General features: G+C 40.0%; 1 protein-coding gene across 1 annotated transcript in view; it reads right to left on the bottom strand.

The window, feature by feature from the left end:
• The window catches only part of GPC6 (glypican 6), a 1,086,745-nt gene that overhangs the window by 104,860 nt on the left and 961,400 nt on the right, over positions 1–20,485 (bottom strand). Inside the window, exon 5 of the mRNA XM_065896146.1 lies at positions 5,222–5,352. Coding sequence (XP_065752218.1) covers positions 5,222–5,352 — 131 coding nt within the window. The remainder of the gene's footprint in view (positions 1–5,221; positions 5,353–20,485) is intronic.

Below are 20,485 nucleotides of genomic sequence, written 5' to 3'. Positions count from 1 at the left end.
AGAATCTGTTTTGTCCTCTACTATATTCCTTGTGCCTGGTACATGAAGGCTATTTACTGAATGAAATATAGTAGGTACTCAACCAATGGTAACCGTGATGATTGTCATTGTTACTAAGTGATTGTGCAAAAAGAAACCAAGAAACATTTTAATATGTTATTGTCCCTAGTCTTAAAAATATGTATATAAATAATATTATATGTTAATATAATGATATATGTTATAAATTACATAATATATATAATATAATATTATATAAAGGACACACAAATCAAGAGTTTGAAATAAATGCCATAATGTTATTACGAAAATATTGTAACTTGATTATACAACTTGGAATAGCCAATGTATTTTTTGAAAGGAATATCCGTGTGCCTTACCCTCAAACAGCTTAGCTGTGGGCTAAATGGGAAAGGAAGAAGGATGTGACTCTACCTATAAAAACAGATCTAAAATTTGAGCCTGAACACACACGATGAGAATAGATCTCTTCATTAATCTGTAATCTCTGTAATTCAGGATCTCACTGATTAGGTACAAAAAACTAGCTGTTCCTACACCTGAAACTTACATAATATTGAACATCAACTATACCTCAATAGAAAAAATGAGCTGTTCCCTCCTATAGATATGGTGAGGACTGCTGCATTAGAGGAGAGGAATTTCATATCTGAAACTGATGTGTCCCTCTCTGCCTTCAGATAGAAGAAGGGAGAAAAAAGTAGACTTTTATATTTTGTACTATTTAAGCTCTAGGAAAGGTTGGAAGCAATGAATGATGAGGCTAATAAGAGAAATATTTCATTAGCATTTAGCATGGTGGGAAGTACTGGGTATAGTCATAAAGGGAATCAGAGAGAAAGACAGACAACTTGAATTCTCCTGGCTTTGCCGCCTCTGTTTCCTTACCATCTCAGGCAGGTTTTTACTGAAGGCTATTGAACTTTCTCTCTTTTTTTTTTGCTTTTTATTTTTTAACATCTTTATTGGAGTATAATTGCTTTACAATGCTGTGTTAGTTTCTGCTGTATAACAAAGTGAATCAGCTATATGTATACATATATCCCCGTATCTCCTCCCTCTTGCCTCTCCCTCCGGCCCTCCCTATTCTCTTAATACTTGATCTATTCAGTGAATGTTTACTAAATCCCACCCTTGTGTGGGATTGGCTCTGTAGGCACCTGCATCATTAAGATGCAGAGATGAGCAACGTGGGATCTGGAATCAGACACTCCTCTGTGTACTCCTTCCAACGCTATGAGACCTTTCTAAGTTCCTTAACTTTTCTAAGGCTTAGTTTCCATATTTGGAAGATAAGGGGGGAAGATCCATCTCATCACAAGCACTGTTATAAATATTACATAATATAAACCATGTAAAGCACAGTACAGTCCTGGCAGTAAGCGTTCAACCCATATGAGCTGGTAGTTATAAACACTGCTGCTTTTCTCAACGTGCCTCTGGGAATGACTTCCATCAGGAACTGCTGTAATAAGGTAAATGATTTTCCAAGGAGAAGTTGCCAATCGTATCCTGGAGTAAAAAGTCATTTTAATTTGTGAGCTTCACAACCCTCAGGGTGTCTGGCCCCCCAATTAGGGAATAGCTTCTGGCCTCACCGGAAGCTCTGCTATCAGAAATTAACAAAGTCGCTGGTTAGGTGAATGCTCCAGGCAAAGTCTGCAAATCCAGAATTTCAAATTTGATAAAGACTGTTTATCAACAATGACTGAGGGCTCCTTGGCAAAAGGAAAAATTCAACGGTCCAGTTCTTAGCTAGAATGTAGATTTTAGACTTTAGTTCATGCATAATTTCATGGATGTGGCTTATGTGGAAAATGAAACTACATGTTTCCAAATTCCATTCCGTTGAAGAAATAAAACCTCTTTCAGAACATGTCCATTCCATCCGCAGATCCTGTTGGTGTTTCCTGCTAAAGTTATCCAAATTTCAACCCCCTAATTAACAACCTCTCCACCATACTAAAGGCTGGCTTTGGTCCTTTCTCCAAACTGTCCCCTAGATGAGACCCTGTCTCCCATCCCTCTTTCCTACAGAGCTTAGCTGCCCTCCTCTCTCCCCTCGCTAAACTCACTCCATCTCCTTCTCTCTAGGTCAAGACTACCAAATACATTTCTTTCATTTTTATTTTGGTTTCTAGCTTAGTTGAGATTTTTGGTACTACTGTTTTATGATCCTTCAGACTGTATCCTGTCATGAGTGTACTCTTACATGCCCTACATTATTTCTGTTCTTTCTTTCCTTTTCTTTCTTTCTTTCTTTTTCTTTCTTCCTTCCCTCCCTCCCTCCCTCCCTCCCTCCCTCCCTCCCTCCCTCTCTCCCTCCCTCCCTCTCTCTCTCTTTCTCTCTCTCTCTTTCTTTTTCCACACTTCACGGCTTGTGGGATCTCAGTTCCCTGAGCAGGGATCGAACCTGGGCCATGGCAGTGAAAGCACCAAGTCCTAACCACTGGTCTGCCAGGGAATTTCCCATTATTTCTATTCTTGATTTAGATATTTCTTACAACGAAAGGTGTCTTTTTCAAAGTGCATGCCTTATTAACAGCCATAATATTATAATGTGGTTGGACAACTTCCATAAAAATGTCTCATCCGCATTCTGGTATGAAAGAGAGTCCATCTGACCTCTTAGAGAATTTTTAATAGAAAAAGTTGACTTGAACACGTATGCACACATACCAATGGAAAGCTCTGCTTCTAAGGAGTGTGTGATGTTCTCAAACCACAGACACTTTTGTGTTTTCATGTCCTCTTCTCTAGGGCTGTTTTGAACATCAGTTACTATCGAGCCTGGTTACTCAAGCACTGCTGGGATATTTGGCCTCTCAAAACAACATTAATTGGTTTCTAGGCAATAGATTTGAGAGGGATAGATAACTGCTTTTCTTTCATGGGAAAGAAAGAAAATGGCTTTTCATGCAACTCCCAGATGTGCTATTTCCCCAATAGGTGATGGCACCTTGGAGCATACTTCTTTACACAGGCTAACCCAAGCTCACTAAAACCCGAAACTAGGCCTGTGAAACTCTCAGCCCATCTGTCTCCCAAGGAGAGAGAGAAAGGGGCCCAGGCCAGATTCTTTCTCACCCTACTTTCAGCCCAAAGCTAGTCTGATTCATACTCAGCCAAGGAGACCTAGTCAGATTCCATGGATTTATTTCTGCTCGGCAATTTCTCCCTACCACCTGTCTCCTTCTCTTTGATTATATGTGAAATCTTTTCCACAAAGGATTTTAAACATTGAAGAAAGCTAAACACGTAACTCTTTGCCTGACATATTTTTGTGTGAATGACTTTCAATTAAAATGCAGTCACTCCGTCATCAGGTTGAAAGGACTGATGCAGATTTGGTTAGTGTTTCAGGACAAGGAGACTGGTGAAAAGAACAGAAGGGCGCTGTGTAGTCATCAGTGTGGATAAAAGGGGCGATGAAGGAAAAGGCCAGAGACTCACTGCAAACTTCTAAATTTTGCCTAAGGAAGGTCCTATTTATTCTCAGCTGGGTGGGGACAAATAAAAATTGTGCAGGTCCATGTCCTGGCTGCTGTGAACAGAGCTGCAATGAACATTGGGGTGCATGTGTCTTTTTGAATTATGGTTTTCTCCAGATATATGCCCAGGAATGGAATTGCTGGATCATATGGTAACTCTATTTTTAGTTCTTTAAGGCACCTGCATACTGTTGTCCATAGTGGCTATGGACAACATAGCCAGGTTACATCCCCACCAACAGCGTAGGAGGGTTCCCTTTTCTCCACACCCTCTCCAGCATTTATTGTTTGTAGACGTTTTGATGATGGCCATTCTGACTGGTGTGAGGTGATACCTCATTGTAGTTTTGATTTGCATTTCTCTAATAATTAGTGATGTTGAGCAGCTTTTCATGTGCTTTTTGGCCATCTGTACGTCTTCTTTGGAGAGATGTCTATTTAGATCTTCCACCTATTTTTTGATTGGTTTGTTTTTTGATATTGAGCTGCCTGAGCAGTTTGTATATTTGGGAGATTAATCCCTTGTCGGTCACACTGTTTGCAAATATGCCCTCCCATTCTGAGGACATGGAAACAACCTAAATGTCCATTGACAGATGAATGGACGAAGAAGATGTGGTACATATATACAATGGAATATTACGCAGCCATCAAAAAGAATTAAATAATGCCATTTGCAGCAACATGGGTGGACCTAGAGATTGTCATGCTGAGTGAAGTCATCGGACAGAGAAAGACAAATATCAGATGATATCACTTATCTGTGGAACCTGAAAAAAGGGTACAAATGAACTTACCTACAAAACAGAAACAGAGTCACAGATGTAGAAAACAAACTTATGGTTACCAGGGGGTAAGGGTGGGAGGGATAGATTGGAAGATTGGGATGGACAGATACACACTACTATATATAAAATAGACAACTAATAAGAACCTACTGTATAGCACAGGGAACTCTACTCAATACTTGGTAATGGCTTATCTGGGAAAATAATTTTAAAAAGAGCGTATATATGTATATGTATAACTGATTCACTTTGCTGTACACCTGAAACTAGTATAACATTGTAAATCAACTAGACTCCGATAAAAATTTTTTAAAAATTGAAAAAAATTGTACTTCTGACAGTTGTGTTCTACAGCTGCAAACCCAGACTCTCCGTCTCTTTGGATTTATAAAAATATACTATTTTTAAAAATGTGTGTTTGACTTCATCCAAAGGGGTGTTTTCCTCTGAAGATTCATTAATGAGGGTTCCATTATAGTCTTAAAAAAGGAAGTCAGATGGAATGTTTAAAAATTTACAAGCAAACACAGAGAACATTTGCCTGGTCTGTACAGCTGAAGACATAATTACAAGTTCCTAGAGAGTGAGAACCGGGTGAGGGTGTGCAGAAATTTCAACCATTAAAAAGAAAATTCCCCCCAAATTGCTCACAAATGTGATGGATTAGTCAATATACTTGGGGCTCTCCGACACTTTTTAGCAGCCAATAATTTCTTCATGATTAACTGCAAACTAAAAGCTTGCTTCCTTTCTCAATGCCATTTTGTTAGACAGTTATAATGAAGTAGCAAACTTGTCACGGGACAGGAAAAGCTCACGGACAAGGTATTAGAATCTATAATCCTGGCTGACATATCCAGTTACTTCAGTTTCAGATTACTGCACTTTCTTTATTAGCAGACAAATGACTAAGGCAAATACCTTTGCAGACACCTGCATGCTGTTCTCTTGCATGTTCATGATGGCTTCAGAGATCTTGACGTCTATTGGGTCCATGACCGACTCAATGTTGAATGGTCCTTCCAGTCGCTCTGCCACCAAGAGCATTGCATCTGTTAAAACACAGGAACGTGATTTATTTGAGAACTGGGAACCCCAGCTTCTAACCTGCGTTTAAACATTTCCCACATGACCCGCTGAAAAATGACCACTCATTCAAATTCTGTATTTGCTTTTATGTAGTTCAAAATGGAATCGATGACTCAGTCTTACAGGAGTATTTTATTTTATCTCATTTGAAGGCTTAAAATTATTTTACATATATAGAACCAGGCCTGAAAATGAGAAAATAAGTTCAAATTAAGAGAGTTGAATATACCTAACTCTTTCAAGTGAAGTTAAAGAAAAATCAGGTCAGGTTCAAAAGTGGAGTTAACCTCTTTTCTTCTGGAGTATGGAGAAAACTGAGAATACTGAAGACGTGTAAATGTGAGAGTTTGGGGGATGCGCTATCGTCAAGACCCAATTTAAGCATATCTGCGTGTATGAAGCATTTCTGGATTTCCCAAGAAGGACAGACCTGTCCCTGCTTGATGCTGTCACTCTACCTAGCATGCCCTTCTGTTTCTTTTGTTTGTTTGTTTGTTTTTTACATCTTTATTGGAATATAATTGCTTTACAATGGTGTGTTAGTTTCTGCTTTATAACAAAGTGAATCAGTTATACATATACATATATTCCCATATCTCTTCCCTCTTGCGTCTCCCTCCCTCCCACCCTCCCTATCCCACCCCTCCAGGCGGTCACAAAGCACTGAGCTGATCTCCCTGTGTTACGCAGCTGCTTCCCACTAGCCTTTCTGTTTTTAACACTTTGACACACTCTGGGAATAGAGAGACTTCTCTTACTTGGTTTTGCATATTCAAGGCTTATTATGGTGCCTATTGCATTGTAAGCTTTCAAGAAATGTCTATGAAATTAGATTGAACTGAACTGAACTAAAGTACTGCTTGGGAAGCCTTAGTTTTCTGGAGAAGATGGTAATAGTGATATGGAGGCAAGAGCTGTGAATTAGGAGTGAGTTGCCCTGGGTTCCTAACCCTGCCACTAAGCAGCTGGATGGCTGTTGGAAAAATCTCTGAGCTTACTGGGCCAAAGATTAGAGAGGTGCATAAAAGGGACCTGGGATGAAGAGTCTCCCGGTGTCTACGGTGAGTGGCATGCGAGGCAATATGCCCATTCCTCTGCAAACTGGCCCAGTTTTGTTCTTAGCATCCAGGACATAGTTTGGTAACTCGTCTCCACCAGGACTGACAACTAGAACTTTCTGTGATGATGAAAATGTGGCTATTGAAACTTGAAATGTGGGTAATGTGATTGGAGAACTAAATGGTTAACAAAGTCATTTGCCTTTAACTAATCTAAACATAATTAAAAATATCCCCTTGGGATCAGTGGCTACCATATGAGATGGGGCAGCCTAGACTTTTAACATGTAGACGCAATAGCTCTCACATTTTTTTTTTTTTTTTTTCGGGTACGAGGGCCTCTCACTGTTGTGGCCTCTCCCGCTGCGGAGCACAGGCTCCGGACGCGCAGGCTCAGCGGCCATAGGCTCACGGGCCCAGCCGCTCCGCGGCACGTGGGATCTTCGCGGACCGGGGCACGAACCCGCGTCCCCTGCATCGGCAGGCGGACTCTCAACCACTGCGCCACCAGGGAAGCCCTGCCCTCACATAAAGCTCTTGGGAGCCAATCTTAAAACGCTGTCCCTTTTCAAAATAATACATGTTTATTATCAGACACTTAGAAAATACAGAAAAGAAAAATGAAGGAGAGAAATACACCCACAATCCCACTTCCCAGAATAACACTATAAACAGTTTAGTATATGCCCTGTGTTTATTTTTCCTTTGAGCGTGAATATTTTAAGAATGCAACTGAAAATATACCATACAGCTATCATATACCACACAATCTGCTTTCTAAATGTAATATGTGATTAATGTAACATGCTGTTTATAGCAGCTGCTTTTTAGTATTAGTGCGAGGAAACCAAATTTTATATTTATTACGTATCCTACCATGCTCAACCAAGTGCCACCATCAAAATCTTTTCAGGGTTATACGTAGTTATGAATTAGGCATGTGAGAAACCTTTTAAGATAGATGAATTTTTGTAAGAAGGTGCTGTCTGGGAAGCAGAGTCACATTTTTAAAGAACATCAGGCTTTGTGCACATCAGCTTTTATACTATCAACTGGCTTTCCCAGCCAGACCTCATAACGGGGCCTTTGATGAACGAGACTAAAAGCATCCAGGGCAGCACCTGAGTGTCAGGGAGGTCCCGCTATCCCACCCCTTTCCCCCGTACTCGGGCCCATATTTTTCTTATGGACACGAGTCACATGAAAAACCTAAGTGTGAACAAGGACTCATAAAAAACTCGAACAACAAATTTGCTGATTTTTCCCTTAATGCAGATCTATCTGTGTACGTTACATCAGGATATTATAACAAAAGTAGTAATTTCTCTGGATCTTAATGACCTAATTATCTGGCGATATGGACAGAGGATGCACCGTGTTTGGTTGTAGTATTTTCATATTAAAGATGTTTTCTCCTTTAAGGTTTTAAAAGGTGGCCTGAGAGCTGTGCTGTTTCTTTTATAGCTTTATATCTATGTTGTGTGTTTATAAAAAATAATCCCCTTTACTGTTAGACTTTCCAACAGGCTTTTTGATGAAGATTAATTATGATGAATGAGTAAGTTTCTCTAGACGGGTGTATTCTGCTAGAACAACAAGGAATCTTTGTACAGGAAAAAGAATTGGTCCTATGGAGTTATCCAACAAATGCAGTTAAAGGAACTGATAACTATGGGATACTTAATTGTGTGTTTTAGACAAGTATTTGCACAAATCATTATACAAAGAGTGCTGGTCCATCACAGTATATTTATCCAACACGAATGGGTTGAATTGCGGTAGTAGTAACATCAGCTCTACCGGAAGACTGTAGGCAGTAGTGCTCTGGGCAAAAAGGACGAGCTTTGGGTTGGATCAGAAGGACTCAGCAGACTGTCACAGTTGGAAATGATGGGGTCTAAAATATCTCTGAGAAGGTTCTCTTCTTTAAGTTAAAACAGTCCCTTCTCTACCAGACATTCCAATAAGTAAGGCAAAAAGCTGTTCGATTCGTATCCCAAAGTCAAGGAACTTCTCTTTGGTGATTTCAATCTTTTGGTTCCCTGTTCCTCTCCCACCACAGAGCTCACCTTTTAGCTTCTGGGGTCTGCAAACTCAGCTCTTCTTTTTTGACTCCAACCATGAAAAGGGTGACCCTCTCCCAAGCAGTTGCCTGCTCGGCCTTGGAAAATGGCCATCCTACTGATGATCCTGTATCTTAAACGTGTAATCAAATGGCCACATTTCCTCAAATTGGTTGGCCCTGAATTTCCATTCTTTATCTCAATTCATTTGCTTTGTTATACAAACTCATTTAAGGTGATACATTTTTAGATGTAGATATATGTCTTTATTTTTCTTTTAATTTAAATCACCAGTCGGAATATGCTACTTTAAGCTATCTGGTTTAATTTTTTTTAAATACACTAAAAAATCACTCTAATAAGTAAAGTTAGAGTCTCCTTTGAAGACTCAAAGGCCAATATAGATCGGCTCAAAACCTCAGAACCATCGTTAAGAGTTGTAACGTGCAAGCAGTTAACGATACTGTATTGTATGCTTAAACATTTGTTAAGAGGGTGGATTTCATGTTATGTGTTTTTTTTAACCACCCCACCCCCCCCCCCCCCCCCGCCCCCGCCACACCCGCCACACACAAAGAATAGTAATGACTTTGTGCTGATCAACTACAGAAGTTCTTATTAATCAATCAAACTACCTGTTGATAAATCATTAACTAGTATAAACGTACCCCAATATATTGAAGCACTATATTGCTTTTATAAAGAAATACATGCATTCTTCTAATTCCTGGAAAAGCTCAGATAAAACTGTGTGGGCAACATTTGGATAGAATCACATGTATGCACTGACTGTAGCCATACGCAGGTTTTTGGTCAGAATGAGAGGAAGGCTGGCAGAGGGACGTAAATAGTGGTTTTCTGGACTCATATTTTTCCAACTCAAAGTTTTTTGTGAAAATAAGTTAATTGATAGAAGGCCAGATAAACCTACACAAATAACTGGTATATCGACGACCATAAGTAGAAAAAAAATACATGTCTTCTTATAACATAACCATCCCTCCCCTCAATCGACTCCCCTGTTCCATTGTTCTACATGTACGTGACTGGATTCCCCAGGGTCACAAAAAGAAAAGCAGCTTTTCAGAAAATTCCTCTAATATTTTGCATTTCCACTATAAAGGGTCATGCTCACAGCAACTGCCTTTAGGAGTCTAGTTTAGACACATTACAAGGTGAGAAAGTGGCAGTGGAAGGCCAGAGTCCTCAGCCCTGGGACTTGGAACAGGCCTGCAAGCGGATGGTGGCTCTTCCTCGGACCCCAGACCCCAGATGGCAAGAGGGTGTGCGTGGTCCATCTGCGTCCACTGAGCAGACAAGCGCATCCCTGCTTGGCCAGTTTGCCTCCCGCCTGCTGGGCAAGTCTGTCACCAGTTAAGCTCCCCAGGTGTCAGGAGAACCTTTTCTCTCCTTTAGGGCTGGGGGAAGCCATGCCTCTCTCCTTCCAAAGCAAACACAGAATACTTTTATGACACCAAGGCGGTAGTTAGTAAGTTTCTCTGAAACCAATTAAGTCACAACACAGCCATAATTTCCTCCAGAGGCTGCCATCCTGCATTATCTTAATTATCTTCCTGCCATTTACATTTGGAAATATTTGGAACTTTGTTTTTAACTGTGCTCTTGGAGCTGTTATCTATTGCCAATTAAACCAGGGCAGTTCTAGTATGTCAGCTAATGATCGGCTGATCCTTTCTATACATATCTCCTGTGTTGTCCACGTTTTGTTTCTCTTTAAGCAAAGGACTACTGTCTTGCTCAAGCAGTATACATAACTTTTGTTTCTAAATGCAGAATGACATTTGGATGGATTAGAAGTAACTGGTATCTCAGCATGAGGTTCTGATGCACACAGAGATGTGATGACACTGCTAGCATACCAGAGACATGTATAGCAGCTCAGCAAGAAGCTGTCCCCTCAAAGCCTGCAGGTAAAGCTACACCTCTGGGTCAAGGCATTCTGCCCACATCAGCATGCACTTTCTGGTTAGGAGTGAGGAAACCTGACTCTGGTGAGATGGACTCAGGTGCCTGGGTTTCCATTTGGGTTTGTCCACTAAATGCCTGAGAGATAATATGTGTCACTTAATACACAGAGGCCCATTTTCTTCGTCTATTAAGTAGAGATTATGACAATCTCTACCTAATCGTGGTACATCAGGCAATCAAATGAGATGGTTCTTGTAAAGTAGCTAGCGCAATGCCTGGCATACAACAAAGGTTAGCTACTATAAGGCACTATCTCTGGGCCGTGGAAGCAGAAAGGAGATGACCAACTGGCAAGATATTTTGGTGGAAGTATTGCCAGCAATTGATGTGAGGAGTAAGGGAGTAGAAGGCACAAGGATGACTTTAAGATGTATAGCTGGTGCTCTTTTGTATGTTAAATTAATGTTTTGATAATAACTGCTTTTTGATGGATGAGTTCATTAGTGAGAGATAGAAAACTGTATTATTTTCTCACAATGGGTCCCTTTGCCCATTAAAGATCACTACAGTCTTTGACTCACTTCCCATTGAGAGGTGCGGTTTATGTCCCATCCCCTTGAATCTGGGTGGGCTCTGTCACTGCTGTGACTATTAGCATACAGTGGAAGGGATGCTGTCAGTTTCCAGAGCAGGTAGTTAAAGAGACTTCAGCTTCTACTTTCTCTCTTGTGAGACTCTACTCTGAGATCATCGTGCTGGGCTGGCCACATACAGGCACTCCAGGGAACAGTCCCCGCTGGGCCCAGATTTCTGGCCACCCTTGCTGTTATAAACAAAATATTTGTGTCCTCACCGTGATTTATGTGTTGAAACCTAATCCCCAAGGTATTTGGAAGTAGGGCCTTTGAGAGGTGATTAGGTCATGAGGGCTGAGCCCTCATGAATGGGATTAGTGCCCTTATCAAAGAGACCCAGAGAGCTCCCTTGTCCTTTCCATCATGTGAGGACACAGTGAGAGGATGGCAATCTGTGGATCAGGAAGCAGGCTTCACCAGACACAGAATCTGCCTTGATCTAGGACTTCCCAGCATTCAGAACTGTGAGAGGTAAATGTTTTCTGTTTAAGCCACTCAGTCTATGATATTTTTGTTTTAGCAGCTCCAACGGACTGAGACTCCTGCCAGGGTGCCAGACGTGTGTGTGAGGCCATGTAGAGCAGGCCATCTGCCAGCTGATTACCACCTAGTGACCCCAGTCAACACCACGTGGGGCAGAAGAATCAGCCAGCTGAGTCTTCCCAAATTCCTGATCCACTGTACTGTGGTTTACATTACTATGGCTGTTATTTTAAACTGCTAAATTTGGGGATAATTTATTTTGTAGCAACAGAAAACTGGAGCAGCCAAATTACCATATTTACAAAATACTCAGATATTTTTCCTATCATTTATTTGACAGGACTCAAATTATTCAGAACGCTGGTCAATTAATATTTGACAAATTTAACATTATTGACGTAAGCCCTGTTTCCAACCACTGTAATCGTCAGGAAAAAATAAAACGTTGCCCTAAAGGGAACATACAAAAAGGACTGTTCTAAGCCTGCAGTGTGTTTGGATACAGCATTACAGTACACCAAATGCACAGCAGCTAGCCTCAGATTCAGATATGTTTCTCCTGGGATGCGAGCACGAGAGAGAGGGAGGTAGAGGGCAGGTCTGGAAGAAGGTAAAGATCTGGACTTTTCTCTAAGTACTTGACTTTATGAAGAGCAAAGGCTCTGACACAAAAAACCAGACGTTCTCTCTGATCTCTGGATGGCATTGGATTAAAACTATCTTGCTGCAGGGACTCCCGAAGGTTTTGTTCCTCTAGGATATAAATATTAAGTAGGATTTCATATGATTAGATATACCTTCTAAATTTATTTTTTGAAAAAAGGAGATGTAAAATCAGAAATTACATGGTTGAATGCTATCGATTTTAACCTGGAAGAGAATGATTTTCAAAATGTTTTTTAGGGGAGGCAAGAAGAGAAACACTTAAAAAAAAAAAAAGACATATTATTGGGGCTTCCCTGGTGGCGCAGTGGTTGAGAGTCCGCCTGCCGATGCAGGGGACGCGGGTTCGTGCCCCGGTACGGGAGGATCCCACATGCCGCGGAGCGGCTGGGCCCGTGAGCCATGGCTGCTGGGCCTGCGCATCCGGAGCCTGTGCTCCGCAACAGGAGAGGCCACAACAGTGAGAGGCCCGTGTACCGCAAAAAAAAAAAAAAAAAAAAAAAAGAGATATTATTAATCTTCTTTGTAAGTAACAATAGAGTAGAAATAACTTCGGAAATTCAATTGCGGATTGAGGGTGGGGTGAACGGATTGAGGTGGTCAAAAGGTACAAACTTCCAGTTTTATGAATGAGTCCTGGGGATGTAGTGTACAGCCTGGTGACTATACTTAACAAAACTGTATTGAATACTTGAAAGTTGCTAAGAAAGTAAATCTTAAAAGTTCTCGCCACATCTAAACACACACACAGATGCTAACTGTGTGAAGTGATGGATGTGTTAACTAACTTTGTTGTGATAATGATTTTGCTACATATCCGTGTATTAAATCACTATGTTGTACACCTTAAACTTATGCAATGTTATATGTCAATTACATCATGATAAAGCTGGAAAAAAATGAAAATTCAATTGAAATAAACTCAACTTAACCTAACGAATATTTGTTATGTGCCAAAGAGTGTCACTGCGTCACTATGTATTTGTGGGCGGTGTCGGCACAGAAGCAGTCCATGGCTGCCAACTTCATGACGTTTAGAATCTTTTTGAACTGACAAAGATGAAATACATGAATATTAAAAAAAAGTTTTTTCTTTCTTCGAGGGAAGTTTGAATTAAGATGATAACATGTCCTTTCAGAGTTCTCATTAAGTCTTTTAAATTTGTCCTAATAATCTGCTCTTTGAAAAATGAAATCTATAAGCACAATCTAGTTGCTTGTTTTATCAGAAGTCCATAGTGCCCACTTTGCTTTCCTTTAGAAGCAATGCTTACTTGTTCTTAAACCCGCAGCACCATTGTTTTAGCTTAACCAAGATATTTTTCCCACAGAGAAGCAGACAAAAGCATTAAAAAAAAAAAAAAACAAGCAATTTAAAAAGCACCGTGGTAAATTAATTCACTGGCACCCAGTTACCCATCAATACTACTACTACTACTAAAAATCCTGCTTCAGTGTTTATACGCAGGCTCTTTTATGAGCCTATCATGACATGGAAGTATTAGAAGGCTCTGCTTTGCACTGTAGCTTTCTGGTGATGGGCACACGGAGTATACATGACCTTTGCTTTCATTCAAATCAATTAATTAAAATGCTCGTGAGATCTTGGACAGGACCGAGTTTCAGGAGAGGCCTGGAAAGACAGCCCAGCTAGGGGGACTGAGGGATACACTACAGCAGCAGGCAGACAGGACCTGGATAACCAGGAGAAAGTATAGCCCTGAGAGTAGAGAATCTGAACTTCCCTAGTCAGAAGGTCCACACCCTTTTTAGAGTCTCTTTTGTTTTTTCTTATTCATGACGATTTTAATTTTAAAAATTTACAGCCCCGTAGGTCTATAACTGATGTAACACAAACGGCACATATTAAAGTGTGCGATTTAATACATTTTAACAAATGTCTTCCTCCCTGAAACCACCAAAATGACAGAGTTTAAAAAGTTTTTTTTGTTTTTGATTTTTAAGGCAATTCTGCAGTTAAGACATTTTCACTTGTAGAATTTTGATTCATAAGAACAGCCAAACAGGCAGAATATGTATCTTAATTCATTTCTCACTACTCAACATGTCCTGTGGTTTCCTGCTATTACAAATAACGCCACAGTGAATATCCTTGTACATAATTCATTTAGCATGCGTGCAGAGAAATTTGTTGGATAAAATCTTACAAGTTAAACTCCTGGGTCAAAGATATGGGTGTTTAAAATGTTGATGGCTAGTGCTGAAGCTTTCCCTGTAAAGGCTGTACCTGTTTACATTCCCAAGAGCAATACATGACTGCGTCTGGCTCTCTAAGGCTCAAACTTTTACATGGCGTTAAGGTCAAATGCTTGGATCCTTGCCAATCTGATAGGGTAAGAAATTGCATCCCAGTGTGGTTTTAACTTGAATTTCCCTCATTATAAGTGAGGTTGAACATCCTTTAATATGTTTAAAAGGCATTACAATTGCTTTTTCTCTTCATTTTCTTTGGTCACTTATTTTTCTGTTGGATTATTGTTTCCTATTGATATAAAGAAATTTCTTTACAAAAAAATACATTAAAGATACCAGCCCTTGGGTGACATGAATTACCATGTTCCCCCAAGTTGCTGTTTATCTTTTGACTTTGTTCATGGTAGTTTTCGCTATGCAGAAATTTTAAACTTTTTATAGTCAAATTTACCAATCATTTGTTTAAATTTTTTTGATCTTACATCATATTTGTATAGGCTTTCTCCTTTCCACCTCTGTGACCTAATCTATTATCAAGCATATTATCGCTCACTAGCTTCCTTGTGTTCCTTGAATACAGGCCAGACCCTCTCCTGCCCCAGGGCCTTGGTACTTACTGTTTATTCCTCAGCCTCTTATTTTCTTTAGGTCTCTACCCAACTGATACTTCTCAGAAAGACCTTCTCTAACTACCTTATCAACTCCCAGTCACTCTTATCCGATTGCTTGATTCTTCATAGCACTTAATATTTGCTGAATTATTTATTTATTTATTTATTTTATTTTTGCAGTACGCGGGCCTCTCACTGTTGTGGCCTCTCCCGTTGCGGAGCACAGGCTCCGGACGCGCAGGCTCAGCGGCCACGGCTTATGGGCCCAGCCGCTCCGCGGCATGTGGGATCTTCCCAGACCGGGGCACGAACCCGTGTCCCCTGCATCGGCAGGCGGACTCTCAACCACTGCGCCACCAGGGAAGCCCTGCTGAAATATTTTATGTATATTTGCTATTGTTCCTCTTTTCCCCACTGTTATGTAATCCTCAAGAGGGCAGGAACTTCCTTTTTCTTGTTCACTTCTGTAGTCTCATCCCCTGGAACGATACTCAGACCCTAAGAGTTGTTAAATGAACATTTGTTAAACGAATTATTGGAACAAATTTTTAAAATCTTCCTATACTTTCTTCTATAACTTAGAACTAATTTTCTCCCCTCCCGCAGCCCTAAAACTCCCCCTCTTTACTCCCCTGCCCCCCACACACCATCAAAAACGCCCGCAAAACTTTATTAGTGCTGGCCAATAGGCCCTTGATGGCTTTCGATGTGTTCTAAGGTAGATGAAGAGTTTCTGTGGGAATTTACAATCTTACTGTACTTTTTTATTAGGTAGAAATAACTTTTTAGAGCTTTTCTCTTGAAATTGAAAAGTATGGCTGGTTTTCTTTCTGTCAGAAGTCATTTCTAGGTTAATCTAAAAAAAAAAAGTCAACATTTTTGGTTTTTCTAAACAAGGTAATTCCTGCTGTTTCTCAAGACTCCACGTTTACCATTAACTTTGAAAACAATCTCTGGGATGAATGTCATTTTTGTTTCTTCCCTGTAATTTGTCCACATTCATTAAACATCAAATTGATGATCATTTTTTTCCTATTTTACCAACCCCGTATGGCATTTAAGTACTTAAAAAAATACCTTTAAAATATCAGACCATGGCAGGGGTGAGATCTAGCTAAAGAAATCATAGTACCACAGAGTGAGGTAAATAATAGAAAATGGAAGTGAACCAATTAAATGCCATTTAAAACAGCGAATGGATACCTTACTGAAAAAGAAAACAGGGACAGCCACCCAGAATAAGTCCAGTAACTAAAGAGCTAAATCCAAATAAAAGAGAATTTAATGAAAATAACTGTTTACTTTGAAACCAAATCCAGGAAGAGGAGGAGAGAACAAATATACAAACTAATTTAATTCTGAAACCAGTGCAAACAAAGAGGCTTATTTTGCTTCCACACTGTAAGAGAAAATGCAAATTGTGGGAGAAAAAGAATTCACTAGTATTCCTAGCACAGTACAGAAATTAGAATCTACAGGACTCATTTTCAGATGGTTTCTTTTTAGCAGAATAATGCATTGCATTTCATAAAAATATAATATATTCACATAAGCATCAACTCACTGCTATGTTATATCTTTGAGATGTCTGGATACATCACAAGCCAGAAAGAGTGGGCCTTGTAAATCATGAATTTGATGGACATCAAAGTGTATACTACCAACCATAACCCTTTATTTAAATTTTTATTGCTGATTCTTTACATGAATAATTTTTTATGTCATTTGTAGCTAGGAATGTTCAAATAATTCACAACAACCAACTAGTCTTCACCTTGAGGATGAGTCACAGAATTTAAGAGGTAAGGAGTTCTTAAAGATCTCTCTGAGAGAAGAAGTACATCTTTATCTTTATATCCCTAAAATCTTCTACAGGGTTTTGGAATCTAGTGGGTTGATTTGGACCAACCAGTCTGCTTTTTAGGAAACTAGATCCAAAGAAGGAAAGCAAATCATTCAATGTAAACAGCAGCCATTGAACCCAAAATCTTTGTCCTCTCTCACTCCATCTATTACACAAGCATTGATATTGCTCAGATAGTATCAATGTGTTTACCCAATATTTTACTTATTAAATTCCAAGCGCTCCACCACTTTTTTTTTTTTTTTGCGGTTCGCGGGCCTCTCACTGCTGTGGCCTCTCCTGTTGCCGGAGCACAGGCTCCGGACGCGCAGGCTCAGTGGCCATGGCTCACGGGCCCAGCCGCTCCGCGGCATGTGGGATCTTCCCGGACCGGGGCCCGAACCCGCAACCCCTGCATCGGCAGGCGGGCTCTCAACCACTGCGCCACCAGGGAAGCCCTCCACCACTTTTAAAGAGAATATTAAAAGAGAAAACCTAGATGATAAAGATAACGCATTTTGGTCCTATCTAAGATTTTTCTTATTCCTTCTTTGCTGCAATTACCTTTCTCCCTAAACCTCCCTTAGAGACCCTGTTCTTTCAGAGTGGGTACCATGATCCTGAATTGTCCTTGACAAGCTTAGAAAAGCACACACATTCCTCCTTACTCTTTATTAACCTGCACATCACACTTGAGCTACTTTGAATCCCTCAGCAGCATGGATGGTCTTCTCGGTCTCCCCAGGAGGCAGTGTGGAGGCGAGGCGTGGTCATGAGCTGTGTGTCACGCATGGGAGTCTAGTGATCCCAGTCACAGGCTCTGTGATCTGGGGTAATTTATTTAACCTCTGTCATCCTTAGTGTCCTCTGTTATTACGGGGGCTCTTCCTACATCACTGTGGGGATTAAATGCAATACTAGGCACATAGCACAGCAAATGCTTATTATTTTATTAATATTATTCTATCTTTATGGACAGGAAGGTTCCTTTCACTTCTCAACAAAGTTAATACTGAAGGTTTGAGTTCATCATCATCCATGAAGTAAACTTTTACTGAAAGAGTATAATATTTGAAAACATACACGCACCCCAATGCTCATAGCAGCACTATTTACCACAGCCAGGGCAAGGTAGCAACCTAAATGTCCATCGACGGATGGATAAAGAAGATGTAGTACATCTATATAATGGAATACTACTCAGCCATAAAAAAGAATGAAATAATGCCATTTGCAGCCACATGGATGGACATAGAGATTATCATACTAAGTGAAGTAAGTCAGACAGAGAAGGACAGATATCATATGATATTGCTTATATGTGGAATATTTAAAAAATGATACAAATGAATGTATTTACAAAACAGAAACAGATTCATAGACATGGAAAACAAACTTATGGTTATCAAAGGGGAAAGGGTTGGGGAGGGATACATTAGGAATTTGGGATTAACAGGTACACACTGCTATATATAAAGTAGATAAACATGAGTTGTTTGTATAATTTGGAGATTAATCCTTTGTCTATTGTTTCAATTGCAAATATTTTCTCCCATTCTGAGGGTTGTCTTTTTGTCTTGTTTATGGTTTCCTTTGCTGTGCAAAAGCTCTGAAGTTTCATTAGGTCCCATTTGTTTATTTTTGTTTTTATTTCCATTACTCTGGGAGGTGGGTCAAAAAAGATCACGCTGTGGTTTATGTCAAAGAGTGTTTTTCCTATGCTTTCCTCTAAGAGTTTTATAGTGTCTGGTCTTACATTTAGGTCTTTAATCCATTTGGAGTTTATTTTTGTGTATGGTGTTAGAGAGTGTTCCAATTTCATTCTTTTACATGTAGCTGTCTAGTTTTCCCAGCACCACTTATTGAAGAGGCTGTCTTTTCTCCATTGTAGGTTCTTGCCTCCTTTTTCGTAAATTAGGTGACCATATGTGTGTGGGTTTACCTCTGGGATTTCTCTCCTGTACCATTGATCTATATTTCTGTTTTTGTGCCAATATCATACTGTCTTGATTACTGTAGCTTTGTAGTATAGTTTGAAGTCAGGGAGCCTGATTCCTCCAGCTCCGTTTTTCTTTCTCAAGCTTGCTTATGGTACTGATGAACCTAGTGGCAGGGCAGGAATAAAGACATAGACATAGAGAATGGACTTGAGGACATGGCGGGGAGGGGGAAGCTGGGGCAAAGTGAGAGTAGCATTGACATATATACACTACCAAATGTAAAATAGTTAGCTAGTGGGAAGCAGCAGCATAGCACAGGGAGATCAGCTCGGTGCTTTGTGATGACCTAGAGGGGTGGGATAGGGAGGCTCAAGAGGGAGGGGGTATGGGGATATATGTATGCATATGGCTGATTCACTTTTCGTACAACAGAAACTAACACAGTATTGTGAAGCAATTATACTCCAGTAAAGATCTATTATAAAAAAATAAAATAAATAAACAATAAGGACGTACTATAGAGCACAGGTAACTATATTTAATATCTTGTAATAACCTATAATGGAAAAGAGTCTGAAAAAGAATATATCTATAACTGAATGACTTTGCTGTATACCTGAAACTAACACAACATTGTAAATCAAGTATACATCAATAAAAACATAAAATTAACTAAAAGGAGGACAATATCTAGTCCGACCTTTTTATTTTACTGAGAAGGTCACGGAGTTTCTGCGCTATGAGGGGTCTAGGAATTTGGCGGGACACAGATGGCAGGGCTGTGACCATTGCCTGGTTCTCTGTCTTTCAACCAGCTTTCTTTTGACTCCATCATACTGCCTCCTTCTTGACAATCAGCCAATGTATCATTAAGAAACAGGACCAGTTAAAACATTTCAGGTGTCAATGAACTAAAAAGGACCAAACTTTTTGCCAGCATATTGCAGTTAAAGCAGTTCTCCTATTTCTCCCTCCTTTGCTCTAAAAGTTAATAAAGCAAATCACCCCAGAGACAATTTGTTCCTGTAGTACAAGGCCTCTCAACCTACGTGGAATGAATCACAAACTTCTCCCAGAACCAATAAAAAATAAATAAATGAAAAGTCAGGTGTGTTGTCAGAATTCCCTGCTGGGTCTGCACAGTGATTAGTGGGCAACTCAGCAAGCAATGCGAGCCCTTTTCTCCTCCTCGTCTGTGTGCTGGTATTATTAAAAAATATATATTTGTTATTATTTTGTTGCTCAGTGCCATGTGAACCAAAAGGAAAATGAAAAAAAGAGCAGTGTGTCCTGTATCATGGGTCGCTGGACACAAAGAAATAAAGCTGGATTGTTGAAAAAAGAAGAAAAAAACCTCATTTTACAAGGTGATGAGTTCATCTTCTCTTATCGCTGACACATCGTATGAAAAGGTAGGATAACTTTTGTTATTTCCTTTGTCTGTACATCTTGCTTACAGTTATCTTCAAAATATACTCCATGGTGAAGATAAAGGTCATGTGCCAACTAAGGAGGGAGGAAAAGGGGGGGAAGAGCAGAAGAGGGGAGGGAGGGAGGGAGGGAAGGGGAGAGGGAGACAGAGGACATATTACATTACAGAGAGGGAGTGAGCACTTAGCATTTCAACGGGCTGGGCCTGGTACTGTTCTCACAACAT

Source organism: Phocoena phocoena, chromosome 18 (assembly GCF_963924675.1).
Source record: "Phocoena phocoena chromosome 18, mPhoPho1.1, whole genome shotgun sequence".
NCBI lineage: Eukaryota > Metazoa > Chordata > Mammalia > Artiodactyla > Phocoenidae > Phocoena > Phocoena phocoena.
This window is presented reverse-complemented; position numbering and strand designations above follow the sequence as displayed.